The sequence below is a fragment of the Limulus polyphemus genome, unplaced genomic scaffold (assembly GCF_000517525.1).
Source record: "Limulus polyphemus unplaced genomic scaffold, Limulus_polyphemus-2.1.2 Scaffold6366, whole genome shotgun sequence".
Classification (NCBI taxonomy): Eukaryota; Metazoa; Arthropoda; class Merostomata; order Xiphosura; family Limulidae; genus Limulus; species Limulus polyphemus.
In genome coordinates, this window is record NW_013671976.1 from 2,722 (window position 1) to 14,742 (window position 12,021).

At 36.5% G+C, this 12,021-nt stretch overlaps 1 protein-coding gene across 2 annotated transcripts in view; it reads left to right on the forward strand.

Moving 5' to 3' along the window:
- The first annotated feature begins 2,233 nt into the window (after window positions 1-2,233).
- LOC106473647 (recombining binding protein suppressor of hairless-like) overlaps window positions 2,234-12,021 on the forward strand; it is a 43,850-nt gene continuing 34,062 nt past the window's right edge. The window contains exon 1 of one of the 2 annotated variants that reach the window (XM_022402052.1): window positions 2,234-2,707. In XM_022402052.1, coding sequence (XP_022257760.1) covers window positions 2,621-2,707 — 87 coding nt within the window. In that variant the 5' untranslated portion in view covers window positions 2,234-2,620. The remainder of the gene's footprint in view (window positions 2,708-12,021) is intronic. The other variant, XM_013934328.2, reaches the window with a different exon arrangement.

Below are 12,021 nucleotides of genomic sequence, written 5' to 3' on the forward strand. Positions count from 1 at the left end.
GACATATACTAGGAAGCTGAACAGTTATAGGAGAGGGTTGTGTGCGCAAACCGAAAGTAACAATAAATACACAGGGAACTTTACCCATCAGTTGAAAAAAAAATACAAATAACCCTTGGCATAACAAGGTAAAAAACTGTCGATTCTCAGCTCGTTATAACAGTACCTAAATCGGTAATAAGTCGATCAATACTGTGTCTGTTGTGACGTAGCCGTTCTGATGACGAGTCATGGTATTAGGCGAAAGGTCTCGTCGGCGCTACACATAGCAAATATAGTGTAGTTGAAATACTGTTATAAATTTTTATTTACTTTAACCCATAAGTTCTTGAACTACGTAACATAAGATTAACCAGTAGGAAGTTTAAATAATTTTCGTCAGTTTTAAATGATAAAAATGTGCTATTTTTTTCAATTTTACATCCAGTTATTATCTATCAACTGTAATGTTTTATGTGAGTGATTTTATGATCAGCTGCTGTATATGAATATTCAATCTAAAACAATAAATAGGATATCATTTCTTTTGTGACGTCTTCACAGTGAGTAACCGAAACAATAAATAGAATACCACCTGTTTTATGACGTATTCACTAGAAACAGAATATAGATCATCAAGATTATTAGTTTGGTATTTTACTGTTTCTCTAAATTTTATTTGTTTCTCTCAACATTTTATGAAACCGTGGCGTATTCCAAGGATTTCAGATTATAATAGTTTCTTTTTGAAGATGCAGTTTCATCCTTGAAATGTTGAATAAGAATTTTATCTGTCTCGTTCTGATCTGATGTCAACCATGTGAGTGGCTCTAATGTATAGATTCTTGAATTAACCCATTCTTCACCTAAAAAAACTGGTTTCTTCCTAGCTGTTCTTCCTTCTCAGATGACCGGGCGTAGCCTAGTGGTTAGCATGTCGGATTGTCGCTTCGAGAGAACATGGTAGGTAGCGGTGGGAATTGTTGACCAGTTGCCTTTCCTTTAGTCAATCATTTTAAAATTAGATACGGCTAACTTGTGTAGCTTTGCGTGAATATCCGAAATTAATATATAAAACATGCCAAAGCCTAATCTGAGTTTGTTTCAACTGTCTCTCAAGCGTCATCTGGTACAGTTGTTATCGTGTTTTAAACTCCAATCTAGTGGTTCTTCCTTCCCTGAACCCAATCTGAGGTTGCTCCAACTGTCTCTCAATCACCAACTGGTACAGCTGTTATCGTGTCTTAAACTCCGATCTAGTGGTTCTTCCTTCCCAGAACCCAACAGGTTGCTCCAACTGTCTTTCAAGCACCACCTGGTACATCTGTTATCTTGTTTTAAACTCCGTTCTTGTGGTTTTCCTTTCCCAGAACCTGATCTGCTGTTGCTTCAACCGTTTTTCAAGTACTACCTGGTACATCTGTTATCTTATTTTAAACTTTCTTGTGGTTCTTCCTTCCCAGAACCTGATCTGACGTTGCTTCAACCGTTTCTCAAGCATCAGCTGTTATCTTGTTTTAGTCTAGCAGTCCTTCCTTCACAGAATTGTTGTTCAAACTATCTCTCAAGCATTGTCCGGTCATCTCCAATTATTTAGAAAAGCTACTAAAATATGCTTGTTTATAAAGCTATTCATAAAACGTCCTTGATTTTTATATCTATATCTGGATTGTTGAACTGGCGGCTCGCGAGCCAGTTTGAACCGGTCTAACCTACCAAACAACAATTTGAAATAACGAACCCAAAAATAGGATGTATGTTTAGGGCCTATGATTTGAGGCTTAGTTGATTAATCTTTGTTAACTGTTACTGGACTACTTGGGTGTTTACTACCAATAAGCATGAATAAAACCGTGATAGGTTTTTTTTGTTTCTTTCATTCATTATAAGTAATACTTTGTGATCCGTTACTAGTTGGACAAACCTGATGTAAATAATAAATTTTTGTTCAACTTGTTGTTAAGCTTAAAGCCGTGGCGATATGCAACTTAATTACCATGATTTTACTTGGGTGGGCGTTGCATATATATATACGTACATACAAACTGCACTCACGCACATACACGCTCACGAATTAAATACGTGAAGTTTGAAGTTGTTTGAGCGTCAGCTGGTTTGGAGGGGTGCCCGGACACTGAATGGAACAGCAATGTGCTTATTGTTCCCACGATGTCAGCAAGGCATCAGTTTCCCACGAGTGTCTGGTGCCTGCAAGTGGTCGCAGTCCAGTGCCTCGCGCAGTTGGGGGCTGTTAAGCTTGGACTGATGGAGTTTTTACTTGGGAGCGGGTTTATGATGCTACCGTGTTTGAAGAATGAGGATTAATGTCTTGATAATTAGTAAGGATTCGTCAGATAGACACAGAGTGAGGGAGGATGTGATAGAACACGGTACTTGAGATCAAAGTGACTTCGGCTTGTAGGAGTAGCACGTGTTGGGAAGGCTCGTCATATACGTACAAACGTACGTGTATGTGCGCTACGGCTGCATCGTATAGAATATTTATTTTTTTATTTCGAATTGTAGAAATTTCTCTCGTGTTGTCGTGTAACGTTTTTGTTTAGTTTCGTAACGGGAAAAAAGGTGCAACGTTAACTTATGATGAATTGAAAACTCTTCACCGTGCGATAAGTAACACATCATGATCGAGATAAAGCGAGAAAGGTTTGAAAGTTGTCAAGAGGTGGACGTGGGAGTCATGGGAAATAACCACGCATATATGACTGAGGTGAGTCATGAAAAGTCAAAACACACGCGATCTCAGGAAATGACTACAAACGTAATATCACGGTCAGTCCAGAAAGCTGCTAAACTTAAAAATCAAATGTCATCAAATTAATATAAAGTTTAACTAAGTTAAGCTGTAAAAGTGTGACAACTGATAACTGGGATTTTGGTTAGTGAAACCCTAAGTATTTAAATTGATAATTTATATAAAAAATAAAAGGGAATCTTAGATATTATGTGGATATCCGTTTTAAATCAGGTTCGAATAAAAATTGTTTTTAATTTTAACTTTCCAGACTTTTAATTAAAGTTTAATTATGAAGTAGTCCGAACAGTTTGTATTGCCCAAGCTATATGTGTATATACTTTGATATAGTTTACTTATATTGAAATATAAAATGCGGCGAAATTAGTTTCATAACTTTTGTTATTGACGTTTTTAAAACAAAATCCAGTGCGAAAATGAATATGTGGATAGATAGCATGCATTGGCCTGAAAAAAAGTCACAGGAAAAACGTCAGAATTCTCGCTAGGAAAAAAGTCACAATTTTGGCTAAAAAAAAAAGTTGACTTTTTAATACTAAACACAATGTAAAGTAATACAGCAACAAAAAACACGTTTAGGTTATTTATTGCAATAATAGCATGATATGTAACATTTTATGAAAAGTACATGACACATTAATAACACAACTTACAAAGTAAATGAGGAACAAGGCTACTAGCCTCTATTACCACTACCTGTAGAACACGGTTTTACATATGACCCGAGGAACGTGATGCCTAACCTGACCTCACATGAGATCAGTCCAGATTACGATCCTGGATGGCTCCTCTGACATTTCGTACATTATATATATTGAATTTACTAACACATAATCTGATCTAGGCATTTCTTCATTAAGATTCATAGTGTCATGCCTTTTGATCAAACAACACTCTACAAACTTGACAAGTGTATTTAAATATAATGTAGAGTCAAGTGCACTTTTCGGGCATATACGATGTCAGTCATCACATGAATGTATGGAATAATTTAACTTCTATGAACTTATAAATATTATAAAAATATACCTTCAAATTGTCTTTTTTTCTTACATTCGTGTCTGCTGGTTATGACGCCTAACGTTTCTCAGTGTTTTTGCTTCTTCTGATTGCTAACACTGATAGTGATAACTTTTCACACCCCTCTCGACAAGTTTGCCTCTTGTACATTATTAAGAGTAAGACAGGTTATAAACATATAATTTTAAAGTGGAGTTCTTGCTTAGCTTTAAAATTCGAATGAGATAATTTTACGTCAGGTATTGAACCTTGCCTTTAACAATGGGTGGAGTTTGACATTCTGTCATGTTAATTGTTATACAGAACGTTCGATGGCTTCTTCGCTATTATAAAAATATATATCGATAAAAATAACGCATTTTTTCATCAAGTAATTATCGCTGAAAAAACAAAAATCTAAAAGATGTAACTGCTTACAAAGTGTTACAGATAGATGGTGGTTAACTGGTAGCACTCGATGTTTGTAACATAGCTTCGTAACTGCGTATGTTTGCAGTTTGTTAATAAACATCGAAAAGAAGGCGAACCTTAGTTATATATATTTAACAGAAGATGACGAAACTTATTCACCGTAACATTACAAGTTTTACTGTAGAAGAGTTGAACATCTCTACTATACGATATGAAAACAACATACTTTCTGTTTCTCATCCCCATCTGTTGATAACCGCTTAGTTCCAGGTTATTTTTATTCTTTTTTTCATCCCCGTCTTTTGATAACAGTTTATTTCCAGGTTATATTTATCTGTTTTTCATCCTCGTCTATTGATAACAGCTTAGTTCCAGGTTATATTTGTCTGTTTTTCATCCTCGTCTATTGATAACAGCATAGTTCCAGGTGATATTTGTCTGTTTTTCATCCCCGTTTATTGATAACAGCTTAGTTCCAGGTTATATTTGTCTGTTTTTCATCCCCGTTTATTGATAACAGCTTAGTTCAGGTTATATTTGTCTGTTTTTCATCCCCGTCTATTGATAACAGCTTAGTTCCAGGTTATATTTGGCTGTTTCTCATCCCCGTCTATTGATAACAGCTTAGTTCCAGGTTATATTTGGCTGTTTCTCATCCCCGTCTATTGATAACAGCATAGTTCCAGGTTATATTTGTCTGTTTTTCATCCCCGTCTATTGATAACAACTTAGTTCCAGGTTATATTTGTCTGTTTCTCATCCCCGTCTATTGATAACCGTTTAATTCCAGGTTATATTTGTAAACTTTTATGATCGTCATTGTATTTTCTATGATGATAATAATAATTATGAGATTTCCCAAAAAATCTTAAATCCCATAACTAATATTTAAAGAGTTTTCACATTCGAGTTATACTGTATGAGACATTCATGTTTAACCCTAATGTTTTAGAGTTTGACTATTGTATTTGAATTTGTACAACTGGATTCGCCTGGTTCTCCATGACCGGCATAAGTCCTCTCCTCAGTGTAATTTATGTATATGTGTTTGCATGTGTAACGTACGAATACTTTCATCCACCTTAGGGTAACGACCGGATATCACGCGAACCCAACTTCCTGCCCGAACCGTGACGTTTAGGCGTGTTGAGTCCAGAAGGGCGGGAAGTGAAATGGTCATTTTTATAGAGTGGTCAGAGATTAAAATACCAAGTAATCGTGAATGTTACTAATACTTCTGATAGACTAAATATACACTATAAAATGGTAACAATTACTAAAATCAAAACTGAACATATATCAATCGAATTGCAACTGAATTATTTGTATGTTAACTGCATTGTTTGTTCTATTCTCTTCCTTGTTTTGTCCGAACTTCAGCCCATAGAACACAAATGAAACCAACTTCGGGTTCTTCATCTCCTAGACACACTGAATCGTCTGAATAACACCTCATTGATAGAATGGATGACAAATTTTCTTGTCTTTCAGAATTAGTAGGTCATACTGTGGGGTGGGGGGGGGGTGTTTTGCACATTTTCATAATTAATTTAGAAGGGGGAAAAACGACGTTTACACTCCAGATAATTGTAATGGAACATTTATTGTAACCTACGTTTCGCCTTTGCGGCTTCTTCATGTACTAGCCCTAAAGAAACCGCAGACGAAACGTCGGTAAAAGTTAACGTTCTCTTATGATTATCTGGAGTGCAAAGGTCGTTTTTTTCTAACTGTATTATCAGAATGGGGGACAACAGCCCTCGGGCCTTAATCACAATCAGTCTCGTAAACTTCCCTCAGACTCTTTCACGATCAGTCACGTAAGCTATACCTAGTCTCTCTCTCTCTCTCAGGATCAGTCTCGTAAACTACACCCAGAGACTCTTTCGGGGTATGCTGCAATGCTGTAGAGCTATTAAATTGACTGCTTGGAGTGGACATAAACATTCTGATAAATCTAATTTGATGGACATACCTGACATAAACATCCTGATAAATCTAATTTGATGGGCATACCTGACATAAACATCCTGATAAATCTAATTTGATTGACATAATCGTTCTGATAAACCTAATTTGGTGAACATATTTGACATGAACATTTTGATAAATCAGACTTGGTGAAAATACTTGAAATAAATATTATAATAACTCTTATTAGTGTTTCTGTGGCACGGTGTTGCTGCAGGAGTTGCAGTACGTACACGGTGTTATTTTTACATGAAACAATAATAACGTCTGTTAGCAGTTTGCATGTGAGAACTTATGCGAGTAAGGGCAATAATGATGATGATGATGATGCCTTAATTCTGTCCAATACAGGTGACTTGTGAAATGTGGTATCAGTTAAAAGTGTATAAAGATATTTTCGAATTGTATGATTTATAATATATCTCCAGTAAATTATGTTAGTTAATTTGGTTTCGTATTTTAATTTAACTACACTTCAAAAATTTTTTATGCGAAGAATTGCTATATTCTGTCAAATGTAGGAGTCTCGCCGTTTTTCGAATTATTCATTCAGTTTGAAAACTGTTACGCCATCTGGTGCAAGAAATAATTCATTGGACTTCAGAATGTTATAAGAACTACGTTGTTCTTATAAGATCTATTGTTTTACAGTACTGATTAGTTTTACTTTCCATACGGGGCCTGGCATGGGTGCTTGACTCGCAATCTGAGGGTCGCGGGTTCGAATCCCCGCCCCACAAAACCTTTCAGCCGTGGGAGAGTTATAATGTGACGTTGTATCCCACTATATATGTTGGTAAAATAGTAACCAAGGAGTTAGCGGTGGGTGGTGATGGCTAGTTTCCTTCCCTCTAGTCTTTCACTGTAAAATTAGGGACGGCTAGCGCAGATAGCCATCGTGTAGCTTTGCGCGAAATTCAAACCAATTCTCTTCGGCGTTTTAAACCGTCTTGTACAGAATACGCAGCAATTTTTAATTTTTTTATAGAACTTTACCACTTAAACTGTACCGAAATTCCCTGAATGAAATCAGAAAGTTTATTATAAGTTTGATATTTTAAATATGGACAAATATTTATCGTACCAAATACAAACTAAAATAGTTGACTAGTGTCAACAAATCATGACAAAGTAACAACCTCAGAACAGAATATATAACATAAATCAACGACACAATATTAAATTGTATGAACCATCACCACAGTTTCCTCGGTAGCTGGTCGGAGTTGCCTAGTAGTTTGTGTACGGAATTGTGAATCCAAGAGTCCACGGTTTCTGTCCCGATGCCGTAAAATCGCGCTTTAGGACCGCGTGTGTGTTATACGGGTGGATGTCAGATTCTACTGTTGGATTCGTTTATTTTAGCGCAAAGATACCCAATAGACTACCTGCACTTTATCCTCTGGAAGTATCCGAACTCCAGATTGTTGCATAGTATTGTTTGTTGAATTTTCGCGCAAAGCTACACTAGGGATGATTCTACGAGTTGGCCACACATGACCAATGGGCTGCCCACACAGGCTCTAGACTGTCATGAACGGTTTAGCGCAAATAGCCTTTGTGTAGCTTTGATTGAATATCCGAAACAATCACCCCTGGCAACAAACTATACATAAATCAACAGCACGGACACCGGTAGATTAGCGGAAAATTTACAGACTTAAAACCCGGGGTTCGATTCCAGGTGGAAAGAGCGCAGATGACCCATTGTATAGCTTTGTGCTGAACAACAAATATACTATTAATATTTGATTAGTTGGATAGTTACAATATAAAAAAATAATGGTAATAGGATACTCTAATTTCGATTAATTAATAGTTGGAATAACAACATCGACGACAAACAGCACAGTGCCCTCGACAACAAATGTATATATATAAATCACAACGCAGTGCCCGCGACAACAAGTGTATATATATATATTAATCAACAACACAGTGCCCTCGACAACAAATGCATATATAAATCACAACACAGTGCTCTCGACAACAAATGTATATATAAATCAACAACACAGTGCCCTCGACAACAAATGTATATATAAATCAACAACACAGTGCCCTAGACAACAAATGTATATATAAATCAACAACACAGTGCCCTCGACAACAAATGTATATATATAAATCACAACGCAGTGCCCTCGACAACAAGTGTATATATAAATCACAACGCAGTGCCCTCGACAACAGAGTATATATGTAATTCACAGAAAACACAGACTACGGCTGCAGTTCTGTTTTTCTTTCTTTTGTCTGTGTCTGTTTTTTCAGCACAGTTTGTTCAGTTTAAGTTTCGTTTTAGCATAGTGTCATTTTACATGTAACTTAAGAAGCATTGTTCAAGTTTGATTAACCACACAAGGGCAGTTTATCGAGATCAATTTAATGTATGCGTATGAATTAGATGTAAAATCATCGTTGAATTTGTTTCAAACTGTGTCGTCTTACAGACACAACTAAACTTGAGGGCCATATCTTGAGAATACGGTCTTCAAAACAGTTGTTGTTTGTTATTTAACACAAAGCTATCTGTGCTCTTACCACCACGAGTATTGAAACCCGGTTTTTAGCAGTATAAGTCTGCAGACGTGCCACTGGAGGTCCTTAAAAACAGTAACAGAATGTGTCATAAGTTTTTGGTGATATGTTGAAGAGAACCATGTTTAATGTCTGTATGTTTAATTTTGTTATGTATACGTAGATTGTGTAAAATACAAAACAAAGATTGTCCGTAAGGCAACACATTTGTCTATTATTTTGTTAGCCCGCAATAATTGTTTTATTTTCAGTTTGAACTTTGAACTTCTGTTGTAGCTATTCAAACAAGACCGGCATAACCTTGCGGTTAGGGCATTTGAATCGCTATCGGCGGGTCGTGGGATCGAATCCCGTCACAGAACATAGTTGCCCTTTCAGCCGTAAGGGTATTGAAATCTGACAATCAATCCCACTGTTCGTTGGTAAAAGAGTAGCCGATGAGTTGGCAGTGGGTGGTGTTGACTACCTGCCGTCCCTCAAGCCTTCGATTAGCTTTGCGCGAAATTAAAACAAACAAACAAATAAACCATTGTAACGCCATGTCTTGTTATTTAACTGAAGTTTTTTGTTGATGTTTTTTTTATACCGTGTATAGCCTCAAGTGAAAGTCAGCTATATGCTTTGTTCTTCCGAACACGATGTGATATCTGAAAGTTGGTTGTTTTAACATTTTTTTCTACACAGTGTATAGCCTCAAGTGAAATTCGGCTGTGTGCTTTGTTCTTCCAAACACGATGTGATATCCGGAAGTTGTTAATACATAGAAACAGCTTTTATCACATTCTGGACAGCAAGTGATTTGAGATCAAAAGATTGCGTGATGTTTTATAGAGAACGATTATACAAATGTTATTTCCAAAAGTACCCCCACTCTTTAGTAATAGCAGTATCAAGACTTATCTTGAGCTGTTCTCGTGATTCTTTCAAAAAAGTTTGTAATTTATTTTTCTAAAAGTAAGGTTTTATTGTTGAATTTCGCGCAAGAACTACTTACGCTGTCCCTAATTCTAAGGTGAAAGACTGGAGAGAAGGCAGCTAGTCAACACCACCCACCGCCAACTTTTGGACTACTGTTGTCAGAACGTATAGTGGGATCTGACTTATTTTTATAACGTACCCACAACCCCAAAGTGTGTTTTTTTGCGGTAACGGGTCACGAAAAAAAGCATAAGTAAATTATAAATAATTTTTTTAAAGACATAATTAGATAAGTGGAACAGCAATTGCATAGACTAAAAATTAAGGTTCGAACTTTGCTGTAGACAAGTGTTTATTTTTTTATCTCAGTCACATCTTATCCATTATTTCTTTGCTAGGTGGTTAGGGCGCTCGACTCGCAACTTGCGGGTTTCGGATTCAAATCTCCATCCCACCAAATGTACTCGTCATTTCAGCCATTGGAGCGTTATAATGTGACGGTCAATACTATTATTCATTGGTAAAAGAGAAGCCCAAGAGTTGGCGGTGGGTGGTAATGACTAGTTGTTCCCTCTAGTCTTTCACTGCTAAATTAGGGACGGTTAGCGCAGATAGCCCTCGTGTAACTTTGCGCGAAATTCAAAAACAAAGCCCCCCAGTGGCACAGCGGTATGTCTGCGGACTTACATCGCTAGAATCCGGGTTTCGATACCCGTAGTGGGCAGAGCACAGATAGCCCATTGTGTAGCTTTGTGCTTAATTACAACTAAACAATAAACTAAGCAAACCTCACTTGACAAATAAAATTTTTCACAAATGTTTTCCTTTATGTGCCTATTAGCTGCAACAAAAGAGAAAGTCAGTTTCACATACAACTCACTTAGTAGTTCAAATAAAATCTAGGTTTGTTTTTTTTCTTTTAACAACCATATTCTCACACAGTGGGTGAAAATTATTTATATTAAAAAGAAAGAAAGATTTATTATATAAAAATATAAATTACTCTACTTCTCAATAAAATGATTGTAATTATTTAAATTTACATTGTTTTAAAAAGAAAATAGACATTTTATAAAAGCTTATTGTTAATGATACAGGGAACTCGCCTATAATGTAAAACAATACACTTGATATAAAATTAAGCTTCTTTTTTTTTGACCCGGCATGGCTAGGTGGTTAGGGCGCTCGACTCGCAATCTGTGGGTCGCGGGTTCGAATCCCCGTCACACCAAACATGGGGGCCCTCGTGTAGCTTTGCGCGAAATTCATAACAAACATACAAACAATTAAGCTTATTTAGAAAAGTATCGGGAGTATTTGAAAAAATGGCAGTAATCAATTTGATATTTGATTGTGAATTTCTAGTGTAGTTCATTGATGCACTTTTGTAACATTGTAGTAATGTTTGCAACACCAAAAGTGGTCGTCAAATACCATTAATACTTTTAACAATGTTTTAAGATTATTAAATGCAAACTAAATAAATTAGCCAGTCAATTATTGACTCATATTAATTCTTTGACTTTTTCACCTGACCACACATGAAGGGCCTTTCAAGTCTCCTTCTCAGACTAAGGGGAGAATTGACATTAAAGGGCCAGTCTGGGCAATATCACATGCTGCATACTGCTTGCCCCCCAGTGGCACATCGGTATGTCTGCGGACTTACAACGCTAGAAACCGGGTTTCGATACCCGTGGTGGGCAGAGCATAGATAGCCCATTGTGTAGCTTTGTGCATAACTACAAACAAACAAGCATACTGCTTCAATTTCTAAGAATGTGTCAAATGTACCGGCACACCGGGCAATTGCCAGGTGTTCCGGTGGGCCAATCTGCACCTGTCGGAGACTACTCAAAGAAGTTAATTATTGACATCTCTATATATATATATAAGAGGAAGTTTGTTCATTTGTTTATTTTGTTCGCTATAGGAAACCAAACGGTTGAACTTACAAATTTTAAAATAACTTCATAATAACCAGTTTTTACAAGAAATTTAATGGTGCTATTTATTTTGTATTTGGTGTAGTATTTAATGACAAAACTGACAATTAATGATTATGGCGCCATTTTTTTGTAATACATTTTTTTGTAACAAACATAAGCACGTTTTGCACACAGAAAGCGTTATGGCGGGAGACACTCAGATCAGCTTGCTGTCAATTCAGTATTTCCAAAAACAGTTTTCTTTAAATAGTGCTAAGTGGTTTCATAAGTGATTTAGTAACTTTGCGAATTGCAAATTATTGTTTAGTGATACAGGTGATTATACCGCCCAAGAAACGCCCTTTCTATGGAAAGTCTTCTGCCGCTAAAAGAATGCAAGCACAAATAGCAGCTGAAACAGAAGAAGACTTCAAGCACAAGCTGCAAGACAGGCTGCTCAAATACAGGAAGAGACTTTGG